This window comes from Haliotis asinina, chromosome 13 (genome assembly GCF_037392515.1).
Source record: "Haliotis asinina isolate JCU_RB_2024 chromosome 13, JCU_Hal_asi_v2, whole genome shotgun sequence".
Taxonomy (NCBI): Eukaryota; Metazoa; Mollusca; class Gastropoda; order Lepetellida; family Haliotidae; genus Haliotis; species Haliotis asinina.
Window position 1 is genome coordinate 46,708,394 of NC_090292.1, and position 22,144 is coordinate 46,730,537.

The following is a 22,144-nucleotide window of genomic DNA, read 5'->3' on the forward strand; positions in this document are numbered from 1 at the left end:
TTTAAAGTCTTGAACCCGCAACTGTACTTCATTTAAGTTATGTTTAAGTCCTCTGCAATTCCATTGTAATAGATTAGATGAATAACCCATTGTGGTTTAAATATCTAAGGAGCAGTAACAGGAGATACTGCTCTCCCTTTCTTTTTCGGTGAGTGACCACTTGGATGGCCTCCAGCGCTCACACGGGTGGATACTTCAGTATCCATATCTTCAAGCAATCCGTATTTATTGTGAAGTAGCACAGTGTCTTTTAGTGCCTTCGGCAATCTATCTGACTGACTCTGCTTTTTCTTAATATCTACTTTGGCACACTTTGACATTTTGATTTGATGGGATTCTGTTTGTGTATATGATGTTGTTCCTTTTGGTTTTAACGATGGCTGTTTTGAATCTGAGGCTGAATCAGTACTGTTTCGGAAAGGGATGTTGGATGGTCCGATGTGACCCAAGTTAAATCAGTTTGACACGGAACAGACGCGGTCACCTTTTTGGCTGCTGAAGCATAAGATCTCGGTTCAGCATTTTCAGGTATAAGTAGTCGTGCTTGTTGTCTGGCTTCAGAGTAACTGATTCGTTTCTCATATTTCAGTTTCTGCACACTGGCTTCATATTTCCACATGAGACAGTCTTTTGATGATGCCATGTGATCGCCTTTGCAATGTAAGCACTTAATGGTGTTAGTGCACATCTTCCCATCATGATCAGATTCTCCACATCTGAAACAAGTCAGTTTATTCTTACAAGAATTTTGCCCATGACCAAACTTCTGGCAATTGAAACAACGTGTAGGGCGTGGAATAAAAAGATCCACAGGCATAGAGAAACATCCAACCTTAATAGAACTTGGCAGCACTGGCGTGTCAAAAGTCAAAAGGTATGTATTTGACGGGAAAACACGGTCATCTTTACGATAAGTAAACCGCTTTGCATCAATGACACCTTGACTTCTAAGCTCTGATACGATTCCTTCTATAGATTCATCAGCAAGGCTTCGGTCTCTATCACGGATAGGACCCTTAGAGAAATTAAGGGTTTTATGTGCAGAACAGGTAATTGGAATGTCTGCTAATTTGGTTGAAGTCATAAGATTAATAGCTTGTGATTTCCTGGCACATTCAACCAAAAGACCTCCAGAGCGTAATTTTGTAACATCTTTCAAGACACCATCTTTACCTTGTAGACCCTTTTCCAAAAGGAATGGTGAGTAGGAAGAAAGGGCACGCTCACCCTTTGCTTCAAGCACAAGAAAGCGTGGCCAAGTATCCCTTTCAGAATACAATAATTTGGTAACGATTTCATCTTCATCAGAATCAAGTTCAGAATCGGATTCTGAAAGTTGACGTTTTGGTTCAGCAAACCTGTTCCCTGCCCGCCATGGAGCGCCAACAAGGGCGATGTCATACGTAAGCGGACTTCCAGCAAACTGACACTAAAGGGTTACAGGAATGGTATACTCCAGTTAATCCAGAGGAATAACCAGATTGGCCCATGAGCTACCGCCTTCTGGCACAGGACTCTAGGCAGTATAATATCAGGAATAATTGTAATTTCAAAAAGCCAAGACCAAATCATATATTAGATCTGTGCAATAATAAATCACTATGCACAGGGCCTGGCATGACCAGCCGATTGGCAGAACCGGGCCCATTCTACCACCCGTCTAGGCGAAGTTAGGGCCAAAGTGGTGTGTTGGGCAAGAGGAACGCGGTTCCAGGAACCTATTGCCCTCAACCACCAGGATCCCCTCCTCCGCCGACACAGGGCCGCAACCCACGGCAAACGGGTTGGTGGACCAAATATCCCCCCGGGTCCACTACGGGGATGTCGGCGAGCTCTTTGCGTTACCCAGCACCCACCACGAGGAGGTGGCTCGCCACGGGTGCCCCCATGGTGGAGATAAATCCACCAAACAAACAAAAATAACCTCCAATTTTCTTACTAATATTAACACACTGGTTCTTTCCTCCTTGCATATTCGTCCTAACAGACGTTTTACGATTATTTAATCAGAATCATATTTACAAAAATGCATATTTTACATACCTTGTTTACCCATTTTGTAACGATGGCAAATTGTTATCTTCTGAACCTTTGTATATGTGAATATCGGAAAATATGAGAGCATTCCAAAATTAAAGCATCAGTAACGAAGTGAATTCCTTAACCCCCTCGATGCTGAATTTTTTTAGGTACGTATCTTCAGCTATCACTGTGGTGTGAGGATGTCCCCTCCCTAATATGTCTTCTGTGATCCCTGTCTCTTTACTGCGCTATATAAGTCTTATTAGCATGGTACAGTGGCGCCTGAGGACGCTGGCAACAGCATTGTATGCCGCCCCCATCTGCACAATCCCAATCACTCTTTCGCTCTCTCTTCAGCTGTTAATGGTGGCATACGTCTCGTACTTGTGTATCATATCATGCATTCTAGGCTTTGTTTGCGTCATTTTACACGTGAAATGGATTCAAACACTCTGAGAATATTGCTATGTGTTAACAGAAAACGGGAAAATGTTGCTAAAGAAGCAGTATTGTTAACAAGTGAAATTCTAATGCTCCTAAACACTAGTTCACAATAGCAAAGACACGTTTTACTTCTTTTCATTTATGCAAGTCAGCAGAAACTGCTTTTGAAAGATTGAAATCATAGGAATGATTCCTTAACAATTTTACACACTCTACAACAGTACTGCATGTTTTAGTAGTTGGAAAATGGTGACTTTAAGTGGTATATCTCTGTCTCTTAAAGCAGAATTGTCCTTCAACTTTCTATTGGGCATAAAAATCAATGTCATTGGTTTATTTCAGCGTGGTCGAAAAAAGAGCAACTAAATTCTTGATAGTGTTTGAGTGGTTCCCCGAGTGATGTTCTGAACCTGAGGAAATCTAGACTTGACTCATTAAATTTAGAACTTCAGCATTGCAGGAAGGGGTGGACAGTAAGGAGAAAAATGTGGTTCATGGACTGTGAGACAGACTACATTGCAGGAAGGGATGGACAGTAAGGAGAAAAATGTGGTTCATGGACTGTGAGACAGACTACATTGCAGGAAGGGATGGACAGTAAGGAGAAAAATGTGGTTCGTGGACTGTGAGACGGACTACATTACAGGAAGGGATGGACAGTAAGGAGAAAAATGTGGTTCGTGGACTGTGAGACAGATTACATTGCAGGAAGGGATGGACAGTAAGGAGAGTAATGTGGTTCATGGACAGTGAGACAGACTACATTACAGGAAGGGTTGGACAGTAAGGAGAAAAATGCGGTTCGTGGACTGTGAGACAGATTACATTGCAGGAAGGGATGGACAGTAAGGAGAGTAATGTGGTTCGTGGACTGTGAGACGGACTACATTGCAGGAAGGGATGGACAGTACGGAGAAAAATGCGGTTCATGGACAGTGAGACGGACTACATTGCAGGAAGGGATGGACAGTAAGGAGACAAATGTGGTTCATGGACAGTGAGACAAAGTACATTGCAGGAAGGGATAGACAGTAGGGAGAATAATGTGGTTCATGGACTGTGAGACAGACTACATTGCAGGAAGGGATGGACAGTAAGGAGAAAAATGCGGTTCGTGGACTGTGAGACGGACTACATTGCAGGAAGGGATGGACAGTAAAGAGACAAATGTGGTTCATGGACTGTGACACAGACTACATTGCAGGAAGGGATGGACAGTAAGGAGAAAAATGCGGTTCGTGGACAGTGAGACGGACTACATTGCAGGAAGGGATGGACAGTAAAGAGACAAATGTGGTTCATGGACAGTGAGACAGACTACATTGTAGGAAGGGATGAACAGTAAGGAGAAAAATGTAGTTCATGGACTGTGAGACAGACTACATTGCAGGAAGGGGTGGACAGTAAGGAGAAAAATGCGGTTCGTGGACAGTGAGACGGACTACATTGCAGGAAGGGATGGACAGTAAAGAGACAAATGTGGTTCATGGACTGTGAGACAGACTACATTGCAGGAAGGGATGAACAGTAAGGAGAAAAATGTTGTTCATGGACTGTGAGACAGACTACATTGCAGGAAGGGGTGGACAGTAAGGAGAAAAATGTGGTTCATGGACTGTGGGACGGACTACATTGTAGGAAGGGATGGACAGTAAGGAGAAAAATGTGGTTCATGGACAGTGAGAAAAACTAGATTGCAGGAAAGGGTGGACAGTAAGGAGAATAATGTGGTTCATGGACTGTGGGACGGACTACATTGTAGGAAGGGATGGACAGTAAGGAGAATAATGCGTTTCGTGGACAGTGAGACAAACTACATTGCAGGAAGGGGTGGACAGTAAGGAAAAAATGTGGTTCAGGTGCATTTAAACATTTAAGTTAAGTTTTCAGTTTTATCGGGTTTTTTGCTCGATATTTTATTCTGTTAGAGATGCTTATTCATCACTAAATAGTTTTAATCAAAGCTGAAATATAAACATCATTTTCAACAGGTGAGCCAGCTGGCTTAGGCGCCAGAATAATGATCTAACAAGATTGAGGTGTCGGGCTCGAGCCCACTTGTGACTGGGTGAAAAACCTTGGAGTCTACTTTGTGTGCAGACTCTTTCAGTGCTTTCACGACCACTTGTGTAAAGTGCACCTCAGGGAGTCCACGAATCCGTTGGTATAAGACAAGATGGTGGCCACATGAATATGTGCAAAGTCCTTGTTGCGGATACAGCAACATGCAGAAAACTTGGGCAAAGCACTGTGACTATGTGTCCCAGTCTAACCAGCTGTGAATGGGTACCTCGTAAGGATGGGGAAGCCACACTACCTCGGCGGGTCCAGTGTCTGCAAGAGTTGTATGTTCCCTGGGGAGTTAAGATTCACAGTGCTATGTGACGTTAAGTTTGACATCCAATCATTAAGGGAAAATACCAGTGCCTTCAGTGTGTACTTGTGAGTGAGTTTAGTTTTACGGCGCACTGAGCAATATTCCAGCCATATGGCGGCGGTCTGTAAATAATCGAGGTTGGACCAACCAGTCCATTGATCCACATCATGAGTCTCGATCTGTGCAATTGGGAACTGATGACATGTGTCAACCAAGTTAGCGAACCTGACCAACCGACACCGTGAGTGGCCTCTTACGACAAGCATGGTCGCATTTTATGGCAAGCATGGGTTGCTGAAGACCTATTCTACCCGGATCTTCATGGGTCTTTAGCATGTACCAGTTGCGTGGATATATTAAATGTACTATAATCACTATTTTCGTTATCTTGTATGGGGATAACATCGCGTGAGTGGTTATTGATCGGCAGGTTTGTGTAATGTTATATCCAATTACAAAGTATCAGATTCGGTGAGATAGGTGCGACAGCATCACACGATCAAAGGTGTGTCTTCGATTTCACACAAAATTACATCCGGTCTAATCGTTGTCAGTTTACAAAGATCCAGCAACATATGTCAAATCTGGAGCGATTAGTTAAACACACCTACGCTTGACAGATGATGTACTCAGGGAATATGAAAGCCGAGTTATAGACGTGATGGTTGAAGGCCTTCATTAATTTACTACTCTTGTGACGCTCTTGCTCTTGAGTGGTGGAGGCGTTTTAGTTGTCATGCCACATGAGCGTAGGAAGCTGGAAGCAGAAATCTCGAAAGATGTATCATTGTTTAGGGTTTTATACAGCCTGGTGGTCACGGTTGAAAAGGCAGTATGGCTGACAGTCGTTGAGGGGCATTTTGAGAGTGTTACCATCCGATATTGGCTGCAGTTTTAGCACAGGCGAACTGTAGCGCAAACAAACAGGAGATGGCCAGTCTTTCCTTGTGCGAGCAAGGCACATCCCTTGTGTCGGTTCGAAAATGTTTTAGTGTCAAAATACAGTATCGCCACTATCCAAGCTGGACACCTGTTTCCTTATAGGGTTGTGCTCTCAGATTTCCAACCTCATTTCAGAAGTTACTCTCGTACAGTATATTTAATTCAACATTTTAAGCACCACTCATGGCATAAAACCCGATGCGTTCAGTTGAACCTGTACTGTGTGCTGTAGTCTATTATACGACGTTTTCACGAAGGCCCTTGTTATGAATTTTCAAATATTGTTGTATAGTTACTTGGTGGTTTAAATGTACTTTACTTATCTTTCTGCTAAAAGAACAAGCAGATCGTCTAAGGTAGACTGTAGATGTGAGTGCGAATTCAGCGCAAAACTACAGATATTTTCAAATTAATTATCCACCTAATGTACATAATATGTCCCGTTTTTAATATATTTACTTTTCAAGGTTTAGTTGGCAATGGTATACGGTAAGCAATCCCTTCAATACAAACGGTCAAGGCCTAGTGATTGGCTGGTTCTTTTTTAACGCCGTACTGAGCAATATCCCAGCTATAGGGCGACAAGCTGTAAATAGCAGTGACGGACAGCATTAGTGGTCGGTGCATTGAGCAGGAATACGATGACAACAAGCCCGTTAGTTGCATCATGCTAAAATAACATACCAACCAAAGTTGTATCATATATTTAGATAATACCATGCTAGGTGAATACGAAATCTCAGCTGAGAGTTGACAGATTGCTTGATTAAACAGTCTCACTTTGGACGTGCATACCAATTTTTCTAAACACCCACATTATCACGGTCCAGTCAGATTTTTTACTCACACCCACATACCTGAGAATGCCAGATGTTAACTGGTTTGTCCCGTAAAATGATTGATTACGTTTGGATTGCTGACACCTCGTTCTTGTAAACTTCATGACAGTTTGGTAGCAGTTGTATCTACGTCGGATCTAGTATTTTTCTGCAGCAACACATATAACAGTCTGGTGTTCGAACCTTCTTCAGACGCGGCGTTCTATGCTGCTGTATCAACGACCATGGAAGTTGGGTCCCTTTCAGTCCTACTGTGCTTTGTGGTCACCGTTTATGGAGGTAACTATTTTCTTTATTACATACCATTCCACTGTGAGTCATCCATGTTTACGATATTTTATTCAAGTTGAAGACCCGCTTAAAGTGGTTGCAACATGTCCCTTTATACATTACAACTGTCCTAGGCATGGTGATCTACCATCGGTTGTCGGTGACCTATAGCCAGTTTTGATATGGTATTGTCATACATGACAGATGTATTCACAAAATGACACGAAGCGCCATAAACGTGACGGAATGGACGCAGAGGTATAGCTGTTCAGAGACGTGGACACAAGACCAGCTGGATGCAAAACATTTCCTACGTTTATTCAAAGCTAAGAACTACTAAGTATGTGTATAAAGGGCCAGTGCCCCCCTCCCCCCCTTACTGAATAATGCGCGCGCGTGTGTGTGTGTGTACGTGTGTGTTTATTCAGTAAGGGGGCCAAACACTGATATTAGCTTTATCTTTCATTACTAGTTTCCCTTGTGTGCGATATTCGAGTTGTTTTACTGCACTTCGTCGATGGGTTTTTATACCCCATACATTGCATGCTAATGTCAAATATGTTCTCATCAAGATGTGACTGAAATATTGCCGATGTGATGGTAAATATTAACTCTCTCACTGCATTACAACTATCTTAGAAAACCCATTAAAACAGCCGGCATGGCGCACGTCACTGGAAATGGTTGTAATGACGTCGAAATGTGGTGGGATACGATAACATGCGCCAACCAAGTCAGCGAGCTTGACCACATGACAACGTAGTGGTGAAGGAAATGTGTTTCAAAACTGTCAACCACCATCCTGCCGCATGCCAGCTGACCCTTCACTTTTTGTTTGACACCAAACAAGTCTGCAACAAATACCTGTATGTAATTATATCCACTTTTTGTACTGGCTCAACATTCACCTGATGAAGGTGCACAATTTAGCTCGAAACGCCGTATAAAGAATACAAAGAAGTTGGTATCCATCAAACGTGTCCTGCATTCATGTTTGTTCAACTTCTACATGCCTTTCATAAATTTATGTGCCAGTAGACACTTGTTCTACTGTCATCTGGAGGGAGAGAGAAATGTGACTTCTTGGTGAGGAGACTCTTCTCCAATCACTTACTTCCCTTTGCAAGTGTTTGCTGCTCCTCTGGAAACGTCAGCATCGATGTTAAAGGTGTCCAGGGTGGACATCGTGCTTTGACGCCTTACACGTTTTGACGTCATCTTTGTTTCGAATACAGGAAGCTTCTTGGTATCCGTGGTATGTGCACAGCGCATTGATGTCTATGTAATTCATGTTCAGTAAGCTGCTCAAAACACATAGGTTTGCTTGTATTCTCTTAAACAAAAGTAGGGGAACGTCATTATTGAGTGAGTGAGTTAATACTTAACGTCACCTCGGCAATATTGCAGCCGTTACGAGAACAGTTAATAACTAAAAGGACTGTACGTATATTGCAAAAAACCTGTCAACGAATGACAGTAAAACAACTAGAATATCACAGTTTGAATTAAAACTAGCGTGGACAGTTAAAAGCTGATATTACTATTTGGACAAAGCAATACGAAAAAACAGGCTACAGATCGCCAACAACTGAAGGTAGATTACCATAATAGGGTCCATGGGGACATTTGTGATGGAAAAAGTGGGACATATATTAAATCAATCAGTGTTGATGTGAGAGTAATGAATGTTTTGAGAGTACTTCATCACTTGCACCTCTTTATGACCGGTTGTTTGTAGACATTTGTGCACATTTCTATTACAGGAAGCGTTGAGAACGTTTTGTCTCGCCATGTTCACCGTAAGTACCTCTTTCTTCCCTGATTGTATTTTAATAGGGTGAGGTGCACCTATCTGGCATTACCATTACATGGGTTTTCTGGGCCATGCAGTCGTTTGAGAACATTTTGTCCTCCTTCTTCAGCTGAACTATTCATTTAATTTTACATGGGTTGTGACGTGTGTCATCTTTGGAGCAGGATATGTTCACCTTTCTGCGAGTCCCTGGTATCACCTCAGTTAGATAGTGATTCAGAAATACAATCTCGTGATATAGCCAGATATGTTCATCAATACGTTGTCCTTTTATTTTAGGCTAAAATTAAGTAATGTGCATGACATCAGCTTTCGTGCAAAGTGCTTTGCTTCAAATTTGTTTCCAAATCACTTTTATTTTATGCAATACTTCTATCCTCTCATACATACTACATTTATAGAACATTCCAATTGATGGCTGTGTTGTACTAGCCCTCCAACCAAAACCTGATGCTTGTGAAACGGAAAGGGTTGTATCATGCATTAGTTTTCTCTTGAGTTTCTTGAAACTTTCAGTTCCAGAATCATGAAGTAAAACCATTTACTAAATTGTAATTTTTTTATTTTAGCAGGATGTCCGTTAGGATTTGTTCATTACCGGCGGTCCTGCTATTGGTTCTCAGTGGTGAAAGGCTCGTTTGTGGAGGCGCATGTAAGTTTTCTAGGCACCTGTATATTCTTCACACATTCAAGCTTGAAGGAATTGTGACCTTAAACAATTATCCCTTTGGTCTTCAAATGATCAAGTCACCACAAGTAATTGGTATGATACAATGCAGGTTGATATGTTCTGGCCACTTTTGAAGATACAGTTTAGAATTGGATCTATAGAAACCAGAGTTCGAAATAATCGGCGACCCGGAAGTCCAACGCTGGTTGTCCTTGTATCTATCTGGTTCCAAGTATCAGCAGGTCCTTGTGGCCTTCAGTCAATTATCTGTCTTTTTGCAGCCGGAATATTTCCATATTTCTTTCATTGCTGCTTGGGAACGACCAAATGATCCATTATATTACAATAACTAGAGATACTATAAGACTATACGATCATCCATGCAGTAACTAGCAGTTTCACGTCTTGGTATATCAGCGGAATTTCAATACCATTTTGTAACAAATAGAATCTTTTCTTGGGGCCATAGGCTTTGCTAATTGATGTTGTAGAAACACCGTGAAACTGTGTTCTGTGTAGTCTATACATAGACTGAAAATGGGTGGTCTGAAACCTTAACTTGTCAGACACTTGGCATCCTGTCCCAACTGGGCTGATCAATTCTCAAGCTGTAGATCACAGGATTGTCTTGTCCAAACTCGATTATTCATAGGGCCGCCACATAGCTCAAATACTCTTTAGTGCCGCGTTAAACAAGAAAGAAAGAAAGTGTAAACTGAAGGAGGTCAAAAAGTAGCACGCGATACCTCCCATCTCACCCGGCACATGATATATCCTGTTTATTGACAACAACAAGAATACTACAATGAAAATGTTGGTAGACTTAACTGACAAAGTACCCAGGAGGGTTTTTGTAATAAAGAGATGTACTGATGAAAGGAACTTCCTCTGCTTTCTGTTCAAGTAATGGAGTGTATTTTTCAGGGCTATTGTCAATACTTGGGAAGCCACCTGGCGACAATTGAAAGCAGAGATGAGGATTCGTTTATCAGAGGACATGTTCTCCGTCACGGTAAAGGTGAGACTTTAATGAGTGAGTGGGTGAGTGAGTTAGAATTTATCGTCAAATCGGCAATATTGCAGCCATATCTTGACGAGAACAACTTCATTTCCATCAATATTTAAATCAATAAATTGATAACGTAAAATCCTGTCATTGAAGGAGAGTAACAACACAAGGTAACCATAGATATGAACATAAAACTAGCATTGAAAGGTAGAACATTGTAAATAAAGAGGGCAATACGATATAAAACAAGGACTATAGACCGCCAACAACTGAAGGTAGATCACCATACTAGGGTCCATGGGGACTTACAGTACCTTTGTTTCCATGGTTACTAGCTGGATTTACACCATTCCTTCAACTATTGGAGATTATACTGAAAAATATATTAAAAGTACTAAATTCACATATACTCTTCAAAAACACTAGGGGAACCTGAACTTTGAAAGAAAAGAAAACCCACTGAGGAACGTTACAATGACATTCATCTTGTGTATGCAGCATCATTTCACGTTATCACCACACACAAACACAATGCATGGGAAGCACGTGCACAATGTGGGAGCCTCCTACACGTGCATCGGGTGTCATTTTAAACCTTGACGTTTTTCAGGAAGGCTTTCAGGGTCAAATCACACACTACTGACTGAAAAGTGTACAGCTGTAAGTTTCAAGTCATACTTCAGTCACCTAACAAAGGGGATAACTGACCGATCAGCTTTGCTTTGAATGAAGTCCATGTGGTAATGCATTTTCAAAACACCCATTATTATTGTATCAACATTGATTCAATCCCATATATCTCCCATGGCACAAAAGCAATTCGTTATTTACACGTCTTGCCTCAGGATGTTAATAATGAGATGTCCACTCACGCGGGGAAATAGATCTCTAAGATTCCTCGCATCATAATGTGAATACCATACAGCCGAATGGTCCACATACTCAAGTAGCAGCAGCAGCAGCAGCAGCAGCAGCAGTAGTAGTAGTAGTAGTAGCTTATGGGAAGTTCATCCACGGCCATACGTAAACTTGAACTGCAATGACCGACCGAAGCGGGTTCGTGGTTATGAGAGAAATGAACTCAGTTTCATTATATTTTGATTTAAAGAATCATAACCACCACACTCAGCAATATTCCAGGTACATGGCGGCGGTATGTAAATAATCAAGTCTGGACCAGACAATCAGGTGATCAACAGCACGTGCACGTGTAATTCTGATACATCTTCATACATATTTGACAGTTTCTAGTGGTGACGTTATATGTGATTGATACCGCTGCCCAAACGTAACCTGACACAAGTTTATGTATTGATATCTAAACCACTGGACAAAAGAAACGTATCACTTGTAAATGCCATAAAGTGAAATGAAAATATTCGCCAAAACGCATATGTTCGTCATTAGATGACGTTCGTGCTTGCAGGAACAATTCCAAACACAGCATAAACCGACTTTGCTGACTTAGCCGGGCACAATTGTTGCAGATATACAGATTTGGAACAGTGCAACCATGCAGTATCAAAATGAACATCACAGAAATGACGTTCACAAGCCGAACGTGACAGAGCCATTAATGGCAGAAATGGTGGCCTCACAACGTCACGTTGCAAAAGTCTTCAATTGCAGGCACTCATTGAGCCATTACCAACAGACAGGCCAGACATAAGACCGTCCAAGAACGAGTAGACCAAGGGTTACCCCGCCAGTTGAAGAATGCTAGATCGGGCAATAGACCTGCGAAACAGATTCATCACAGCGACACCCCATCAGCATACGAAATGTACTACGACGACTCCGTATGGCTGGCATCAGAGCTCAGCGTCCTTTTGTTGAATGACCTTGACCCATCAACACTGTAAACGGAGGTTACAGTAAGCTCGAAGTGTACATCGCTGACAGCGACGGTTTTGGGAGAGAGTTCTGTTTACAGACGAGAGTCGATTCGCCATGTTCCGAAATAATACGCAAGTGCGTGTTTACAGATGCCGGGGCGAACGACGGGCTCCAAACAGCGTTCAGAAGGTGCACCCATTTGGTGGTGACGGTGTCATGGTATGGGGTGGGATTTGTGGTCAGCAGACTTGTTACCATTAGTGCGTCAACAGATGAGAGGTTTGCAACAAGACAATGCACGTCCGGATACTGCCGGACTCGTACAAGACTACTTCATCAACATGAACATCAACGTATTGCCCTGGCTAACACAATCACCGGATATGAATGCGATAGAGCATCTCTGGGAGCATCTTGATTGATAGTTGAGACAACAGCAACCTCCACCAGCAAACTGACAGCAGCTCTGACAAGATCTCAAGGATCTGTGGCACAGAATTCCTGCAGACGTCATCCGGCGATTTTCGTCATCTATGGGGAGACGTGTTTTGGCATGTATCGATTCAGGGGGTCGTCACAACGCTACTGAAGGTTTGGGATGTTCCATAATGTGACTCGAAACACATCTTGTGAAAGATCTGTGATGGGGTAGCATTTGATTTTGTGATGTTTCATGTTCGGAAAATGGTTAAATTTTGTATAATAAACAATAATTCTCTCATATGTCTTCGTTATGAGGCACAACATCAGCTGATAAGTTTCTTTTGTCCCTTAGTTTATATACTTATTTCCTGTTTCTGTTTGCAGCTGAGAAATACTGGCTCGGTGGAACTGATCTCAACCTAGAAGGAAAATGGTTGTGGGAAGGACAACGTCCCTTCGGATTCAGAAACTGGATTCCAGGACAACCTGATAACTGGAAACACCACGAGCACTGCCTGGAAATTAGAAAGCATCACCATCACTATCTCTGGAATGATTTCGAATGTCATGTTCCATTACATTTTATTTGTGAAAAGGAGCTATAAATGTTTCCTGCCCACAAATCACACCTGAACAGATCGCCTGTGACGCTTCAACAGTTGGTGAAGTAAAGTGCTCAGCTTGTTATTCGTTTGGTGTTTTGTGTGTGTTTTGCTATTAGAGTAATTTAATGAGTAACTGAATCTTGTTTTATGCCACAGTTATTAACCTGTGGTCTGGTAATGTCAGCTGCTTATCCTCAATCTTATCATGCCGACATAATTATGTTTACAGACTTTACTACTCACCTCTCAGAGAAATCACTGTTTAATTAATCTACAGTGTTATTACACACGGAAAGAAGCGTAACTGGTCCTTACTCGGTTGCGTGTAATAACATTTGTACAAACAGATAATATGTTGACTGAAGTCATTTGGTCCCTTTTTCATACTCCTTGTCTATGTTTTAAATGTATTCAGACACGTGAACCCTGTTCTGACAGTGTAATGCACTCGTTCTGAAAGCTGAATTCTGAGATATTATTTTCCTAATGTTGGGTGAGTAATAGATAAAATACTACACGATGTCCCGTTATACCTGAAACTCGGCGTAAAGAGAAATAATATAAAGTCATCGACTCAGGGACAGTATGCAGTACCTCAACATCAACGCAAACATCTTATAACTGGCACCAGACCGACCTTGTGCAAGCAGATAAACACGGATACGCATACAGGTCAATTCATAAGTACGAACACCTACATACCCTTTCATACAGACATGCACACATGTACTTGTCCTTTCATTAGCTACACTCTCGTGCGGATGCACGCCATTTCATAGGTACAGTCACTTACATTCATACGCATATCTCCAGGGTATGATTCTGATGAATCCACGGCTCTGCCCGGTAAATTTACCACCTCCCTTGGCTGGCTTTTTATCCAATCAGGTGCCTGCACTGGGAAGTTGAACGAACCAACCACAACTCACTTTTGCTCTTTAAAATATCTAAAAGATTAAACTCGACAAAACATACCATGTAGAGGTTCTCTGGAAGAGGTAGAAGGACTTCTTGCATATATTTATTTAAAGTTTCGGACCTATCAATTAGTGTGCACGATTTCCCGAAGTCACACACACGCACACACGCACACACGCACACGCACACGCACACGCACACGCACACGCACACACACATACATACATCCATACATACATACATGCATACATACATACACACACACACACATATATATATATATATATATACGTGCGTGCGTGTGTGCGTGCGTGAGTGTACCCTGTCAAGTGCAGTGTGGGGGTCTGTGGATTGGGTGTTTGGATAGTTAGTTAGACAGATAGATAATTTGTTATTCACATTACACAGGTACAATTCATGGCACAGGTCAACCTCCCGATTGAGTTGACGTAACGTATGAGTCATTTCGGGAGAATTACAGGCACACAGTTTCTAGAAAAGTTGTTCATACACAATAAACTCATGCTGTTAAAACATTCTGTTTCCACAAGATTGTAAAACAACTAGACTATCGCAAATGTTGTCCAGTGTTATTTCTTGTGGCAATATATAACAATACCACATACTGTCTCAAGCAACTTCAACTAACCCGAGAGAACTATGACTTGACCACACATGAAAGGGACATGGTGTACTGACACACATTAATACAAAGAAAGTGGTATTATAATTATGCGCAGAAATATTAGCCGTAGATGCAGATATGAATCTGATATGCACTGAAAAACCCATCAACATCCACGTTAAAATGTACCCGGTCAGTGAATGAGGGAGTTAAAGTCTGAAGTCACATCGGCAGTGTTTCAGTCATATCGTGACTAAATCAAGTTGTAAGTGCACCATAAATGCATGTAAAGTACAAACACCTGTGAACTAAGGACAGAAAACACTAACAAATCACAGTTCGTAAGAAGGAAAACTGGTATCTGTCTCTAACCTTGGATTGGGAATTCGCACAAGACAGTATAAAAAGTTAAACCGGCCACAGACCGCCAACAACTGAAGGTAGTTCACCATGCTGACTTACATTACATTTGCATCCTGCACAGACTCAAGTTGGTCTAACAATATCCTTTCAGATATTAGCAATTGAGACCCAGCCATACATTACAAATATATATATGCTACGAAAAAAAAAACTGTGAAACGTTTTAATTTTCTTTGCATTTTGGGACTTACGTGCCCTCTCAAGAGGACAATAATTGTCAACCATGTCAACGAGTCTGACCACCCGATCCCGTTAGTCGCCTCTTACGACAAGCACAGTCACCTTTTCAGGCAAGCATGGGTTGCTGAAGGCCTATTCTACCCTGGGACCTTCACGGATCTTATTGAAAAGAACCTTCGTGGTTCGTGATTTAAAATATTTATCCCCTGTAATGGAATATTCAACACAGTCAAGCAGGACATGCCTGACCGTGATTTTTTAACAAGGTATGCAAAACGAAGGATCCTCACCTTTCAATAGGCATGCATACGTATATCTTGTGTGCCCAATATGACATCGTCAGTTGGATAGATAATACAGGTAGGTATGATCAATATGCGGTTTTATTTTATACAATTCATTTTTACGCACCTGGGTGTCCCACTTCTTCTGCATCAGATCACGGATATAAGATCTAATGACTTTTTGAGTCTGGCCATAGCATCAAATTGTCATTGCGTTCCCAGAAATATCATCATGGCTGGGCAACCAACATAGGACGATGTCACAATCATGTAGCAAGATCACACAATTCAAGAATTTTTATTAAAAGTGGATGTTTGCATGAACGATTTCGATAGCCTGGAAGCAAGAAAGAGAGTCTGAATAGAAGATATATCGTTTACATCTGTTTGTTTCTTAATATATTTTTGGGCTATTAATATGGCGTTTGCTACAGCTGTAAAATATGGAGCTGTTATCAGGAGCACGTTTACGAAACGTGCGCAGTGAAGCTGTCATAAAATCAGGAGCAGTTGAAATCAAAATTGCTCGTGTCTACTCCTTAAACTGTACAACCAAATTCGAGTATTTCTCGCGGTCAAGGTAGGACTGCCCATAGAACAGAATGGAATTATTGTATTAGTTGTTTTAAGTACTAGTTTAAAAACTAGTGACGTATATGTCATCAAAGATGCGCCTTGTCGAAAATTCATGAACAGCAGAGAAGGATTCAAACCCACAGAAAAGCTCAAAGCAGTTCAATGTTTGAATTGTATTTGCTTCTGTGGATCATACGTGAAAACATATGTTATTCATTCAAAAACGCTGATGCAGAACCAGTATGAGTTGAAATCTAAAGTTGTGTCATGACTGTAGAGCCAGTCTATTAATGAGAACATCTTGTACAATTGTGAGCCTGTAAACAAAGAACGCTCCAATAAATGGAATACCACAGCGTTTGATATAGAAATACATGTACATGAAACCAAACAGAGATATTCTTTAAACGACACAATACAATAACAGCATATATCGACATGAACGGAAAACATCCAGATTGTGATAGTGTCTCTCCGAACATCCACACCAGAGAGTTTGGACAAGTCTGTTTATATCCCGAATGCACGAATGTTAAGTGTATACAGTTACTGACATTCAGCAATAAACCATTTCAACTGGTTTCACCTGGTGAAGATCTGGATTAGAATTCAGAAATCCATACATGTGCTAAGAAGCGACTAACATGATCAGGTGATCATCCTTGCTGACATGGTTGATACATGCCATCGTATTTCTGATTGATGCTCATGATGTTGACCACTGGATTGTGTTTCCTAGACGCGATTACATGCAGACCACCGTCGTGTACATGTAGCAGAATTATTACCATGTGCAGTCTTAAACAACAAACAAACCAAACCGAATTCAGTTGATTACAGTGATCCGGCACGTTGTCTAAACCAGAATTATTTTATTATCCTTTAAGGTGCCGGTTTAGGCAGGTTTCAATGGAAATTGTATGTTAACAGCAGTACCCTGAGAAATGTGTTGTCTAACTATGAGCAATGCAAAAACTATAACAAGACAAACTATAACAAACTATAGCTATAACAAATATTGATATATTCTACGACTATATGCTACTAGTGATGTGATGTGTTTCATAACCTACTACTGAAGTGAACACATTTCCTACATGTTTTGATTTTACAAACGGAATTGAAAATGTCCTTCAGTCATTGTGTCGATCTCATAAATAGGCCATCAGAGAACTTATGCCACTACGGGGTGCACACTTTCAGAATGAATGTATAGAGGTTGTTGATAACTATTCATAGCTGTGCTATTCAGGATTCTTCAATGGAAGTGTCCACTCTTAAAGAAATGTCAGCACCGACTGTAATCTCCTCACCGCTTAAAGCCTTTGAACATTTTTAAAACATTTTTTCGTTTCTTTCGCAAATCCCAAACGTTTACAGACATTTTCATCTTTAATTTCCTGAGCTTGACCCATGGTGATTTATGACCTGTTTATATAGTGTAATGTGTTCCATGGTATATAGATCACAGCGAATGTATGAAAGCAGGAATTTCACGTAATCCTTAAAAGAAGTTTCGGGTGGTCCCCAGGGATTTCATGTTTTCTCTAAAATTTCGAGGGATTTCATGAAATTTCTAAATGTTCATGGTGTTCCATTACACACATTCCCTGTTAGGGTATCACTGAATGCATGGGCGGATCCAGATGGGTTCAGGTTTGTTCGATACATTAATCAACGAGTAAAACAAAGGAGTGTTATCGTTTAATGATATTATTTTAGAAACCCAGGTGATGATTCCACTTGCTGCACTTCCGTGATATTAAATAACATTACACAACATGCAATGCATGTGTCACATCAAACCTTAATATAATGTTGAGTACATACTCCAGAAATATAACAGGCGACTATGCTTGTCGTAAGAGGCGACTAACGGGATCGCTGACTTGTCATCGGTTCCCAGTTGTGCACATCGATGCTCCTGTTGTTGTTCACTAGATTGTCTGGTCCAGACTCGATTATTTACAGACTGCCGCCATATAGTTGGAATACTGCAGAGTGCGGCGTAAAACCCAACTCACTCAATACTCCAGACACGAGAAATTCCAAACTACGACAGACGAAGAGGTACCCTAAGTACATTCTTGGTGTAGTTGTGCACCACAATCAAGCTGATGACAATTATAGGAAGTCGTGAAATCCATTATCCACAATGGTCTGTTCGCTCTCTACGTATGATGTGACAATAGACATAGTATCGTTCCGGACTTACGTGATTTCTCAGTCAAAGTTGACTTGAGATGGGTTTTACCTCACATAGGCATTATTCCAGCCATCTAGTAACGAGATCAAGTGTGCATTCATTACCAGCTTAGGTGCATGGTCCAAAAGAGTTTGGCTTTCATTTCACCGCCATTTAAATTCATAATAAGATGGCATAGCATCGAATACAAAAGCAAGCAATTTGTTATTCTTCATATGAAACTACAATTTGCGATTTTAGTCAACTTCCTTCAGGACATTTATGATCACTCGGGAAAACGGATCTTTCTCGCAACATAATTGGAGTTCCTTGCAGTTGAAAAGTCCACGCGGTCAAGCAAAATAGGTTTGATGGTGAACACCTCATTGCAGGATATACACATGGGAGGTCCACCATCCTCCGTTTTCAGCAGATAGTCATGAGTAAAACGGTTGTGGCCAAACCGACACCGTCGTAAAACTACTTCATTACTTCTTGACTGACAGCCCAAACAGGTATAACTTCAGTTCATTAAGTTTAAATCTTTTTACATGTATGTCCCACCCTTTTAGCATGAGGTCACGAGGATAACCTTTGATGGTGGGTTCTGAAGTCACTGTTCGGGATCAGTAGTGGAATTAAGGGCTTGTCAAGAGCTGCCACTTTCATTGGATCCAGAACAATATCTTCTCAATTGCCTGATAACAGCTCCATATTTTACAGCTGTAGCAAACGCCATATTAATAGCCCAAAAATATATTAAGAAACAAACAGATGTAAACGATATATCTTCTATTCAGACTCTCTTTCTTGCCTCCAGGCTATCGAAATCGTTCATGCAAACATCCACTTTTAATAAAAATTCTTGAATTGTGTGATCTTGCTACATGATTGTGACATCGTCCTGTGTTGGTTGCCCAGCCATGATGATATTTCTGGGAACGCAATGACAATTTGATGCTATGGCCAGACTCAAAAAGTCATTAGATCTTATATCCGTGATCTGATGCAGAAGAAGTGGGACACCCAGGTGCGTAAAAATGAATTGTATAAAATAAAACCGCATATTGATCATACCTACCTGTATTATCTATCCAACTGACGATGTCATATTGGGCACACAAGATATACGTATGCATGCCTATTGAAAGGTGAGGATCCTTCGTTTTGCATACCTTGTTAAAAAATCACGGTCAGGCATGTCCTGCTTGACTGTGTTGAATATTCCATTCCAAGGGATAAATATTTTAAATCACGAACCACGAAGGTTCTTTTCAATAAGATCCGTGAAGGTCCCAGGGTAGAATAGGCCTTCAGCAACCCATGCTTGCCTGAAAAGGTGACTGTGCTTGTCGTAAGAGGCGGCTAACGGGATCGGGTGGACAGACTCGTTGACTTGGTTGACACATGTCATCGGTTCCCAATTGCACAGATCGATGCTCATGTTGTTGATCACTGGGTTCTCTGGTCCAGACTCGATTATTTACAGACCGCCACCATTTAGCTGGAATATTGCTGAGTGCGGCGTGAAACTAAACTCACTCACTCACTCTTTTCAATAATAACAGTACTCATTTAATTATTGCACTTACATTAGATTTGTTGACTGATTAGTAAATAGCTAAATATGTTATGATTGGAAGTTTGAATAGGTAACTAAGATTGTTACTAGGGGTGTTAAAGTACTGTATAATTATTGTCCTCTCGAGAGGGCACGTAAGTCCCAAAATGCAAAGAAAATTAAAACGTTCCACAGTTTTTTTTTCGTAGCATATGTATATTTGTAATGTATGGCTGGGTGTGTCTCAATTGCTAATATCTGAAAGGATATAGTTAGACCAGCTTGGGCCTAAGCAGGAGGGAAATGTAATGTAAGTCAGCATGGTGAACTACCTTCAGTTGTTGGCGTTCTATGGCCGGTTTAACTTTTTATACTGTCTTGTGCGAATTCCCAATCCAAGGTTAGAGACAGATACCAGTTTTCCTTCTTACGAACTGTGATTTGTTAGTGTTTTCTGTCCTTAGTTCACAGGTGTTTGTACTTTACATGCATTTATGGTGATATTACATGATTTAGTCACGATATGACTGAAACACTGCCGATGTGACTTTAGATTTTAACTCCCTCATTCACTGACCGGGTACATTTTAACATGGATGTTGATGGGTTTTTCAGTGCATATCAGATTCATAACTGCATCTACGGCTAATATTTCTGCGCATAATTATAATACCACTTTCTTTGTATTAATGTGTGTCAGTACACCATGTCCCTTTCATGTGTGGTCAAGTCATAGTTCTCTCGGGTTAGTTGAAGTTGCTTGAGACAGTATGTGGTACTGTTATATATTGCCACAAGAAATAACACTGGACAACATTTGCGATAGTCTAGTTGTTTTACAATCTTGTGGAAACAGAATGTTTTAACAGCATGAGTTTCTTGTGTATGAACAACTTTTCCAGAAGCTGTATGCCTGCAGCTTTCCCGAAATGACTCATATGTTCAACTCAATCGGGAGGTTGACCTGTGCCATGAATTGTACCTGTGTAATGTGAATAACAAATTATCTATCTGTCTAACTAACTATCCAAACACCCAATCCACAGACCCCCACACTGCACTTGACAGGGTACACTCACGCACGCACACACGCACGCACGTATATATATATATATATATATGTGTGTGTGTGTGTATGTATGTATGCATGTATGTATGTATGCATGGATGTATGTATGTGCGTGTGCGTGTGCGTGTGCGTGTGCGTGTGTGCGTGTGTGCGTGTGTGTGACTTCGGGAAATCGTGCACACTAATTGATAGGTCCGAAACTTTAAATAAATATATGCAAGAAGTCCTTCTACCTCTTCCAGAGAACCTCTACATGGTATGTTTTGTCGAGTTTAATCTTTTAGATATTTTAAAGAGCAAAAGTGAGTTGTGGTTGGTTCGTTCAACTTCCCAGTGCAGGCACCTGATTGGATAAAAAGCCAGCCAAGGGAGGTGGTAAATTTACCGGGCAGAGCCGTGGATTCATCAGAATCATACCCTGGAGATATGCGTATGAATGTAAGTGATTGTACCTATGAAATGGCGTGCATCCGCACGAGAGTGTAGCTAATGAAAGGACAAGTACATGTGTGCATGTCTGTATGAAAGGGTATGTAGGTGTTCGTACTTATGAATTGACCTGTATGCGTATCCGTGTTTATCTGCTTGCACAAGGTCGGTCTGGTGCCAGTTATAAGATGTTTGCGTTGATGTTGAGGTACTGCATACTGTCCCTGAGTCGATGACTTTATATTATTTCTCTTTACGCCGAGTTTCAGGTATAACGGGACATCGTGTAGTATTTTATCTATTACTCACCCAACATTAGGAAAATAATATCTCAGAATTCAGCTTTCAGAACGAGTGCATTACACTGTCAGAACAGGGTTCACGTGTCTGAATACATTTAAAACATAGACAAGGAGTATGAAAAAGGGACCAAATGACTTCAGTCAACATATTATCTGTTGATACAAATGCTATTACACGCAACCGAGTAAGGACCAGTTACGCTTCTTTCCGTGTGTAATAACACTGTAGATTAATTAAACAGTGATTTCTCTGAGAGGTGAGTAGTAAAGTCTGTAAACATAATTATGTCGGCATGATAAGATTGAGGATAAGCAGCTGACATTACCAGACCACAGGTTAAT

The 22,144-nt window shown here is 41.1% G+C and overlaps 1 protein-coding gene across 2 annotated transcripts; it reads left to right on the plus strand.

Moving 5' to 3' along the window:
- Window positions 1–6,820: 6,820 nt before the first annotated feature.
- LOC137260163 (perlucin-like) lies at window positions 6,821–13,332 on the plus strand. Of its 2 annotated transcripts, none has more exons than XM_067797858.1 (5): window positions 6,821–6,903; window positions 8,658–8,693; window positions 9,280–9,359; window positions 10,302–10,395; window positions 13,030–13,332. In XM_067797858.1, exons 1-5 carry the CDS (start codon window positions 6,849–6,851, stop codon window positions 13,248–13,250), a joined length of 486 nt encoding a protein of 161 aa, XP_067653959.1. In that variant the 5' UTR covers window positions 6,821–6,848; the 3' UTR covers window positions 13,251–13,332. The 2 variants fall into 2 exon arrangements, with proteins under 2 accessions (XP_067653959.1, XP_067653958.1); XM_067797857.1 differs by having other exon boundaries at window positions 6,826–6,903; window positions 9,277–9,359.
- The last annotated feature ends 8,812 nt before the right edge of the window (window positions 13,333–22,144 follow it).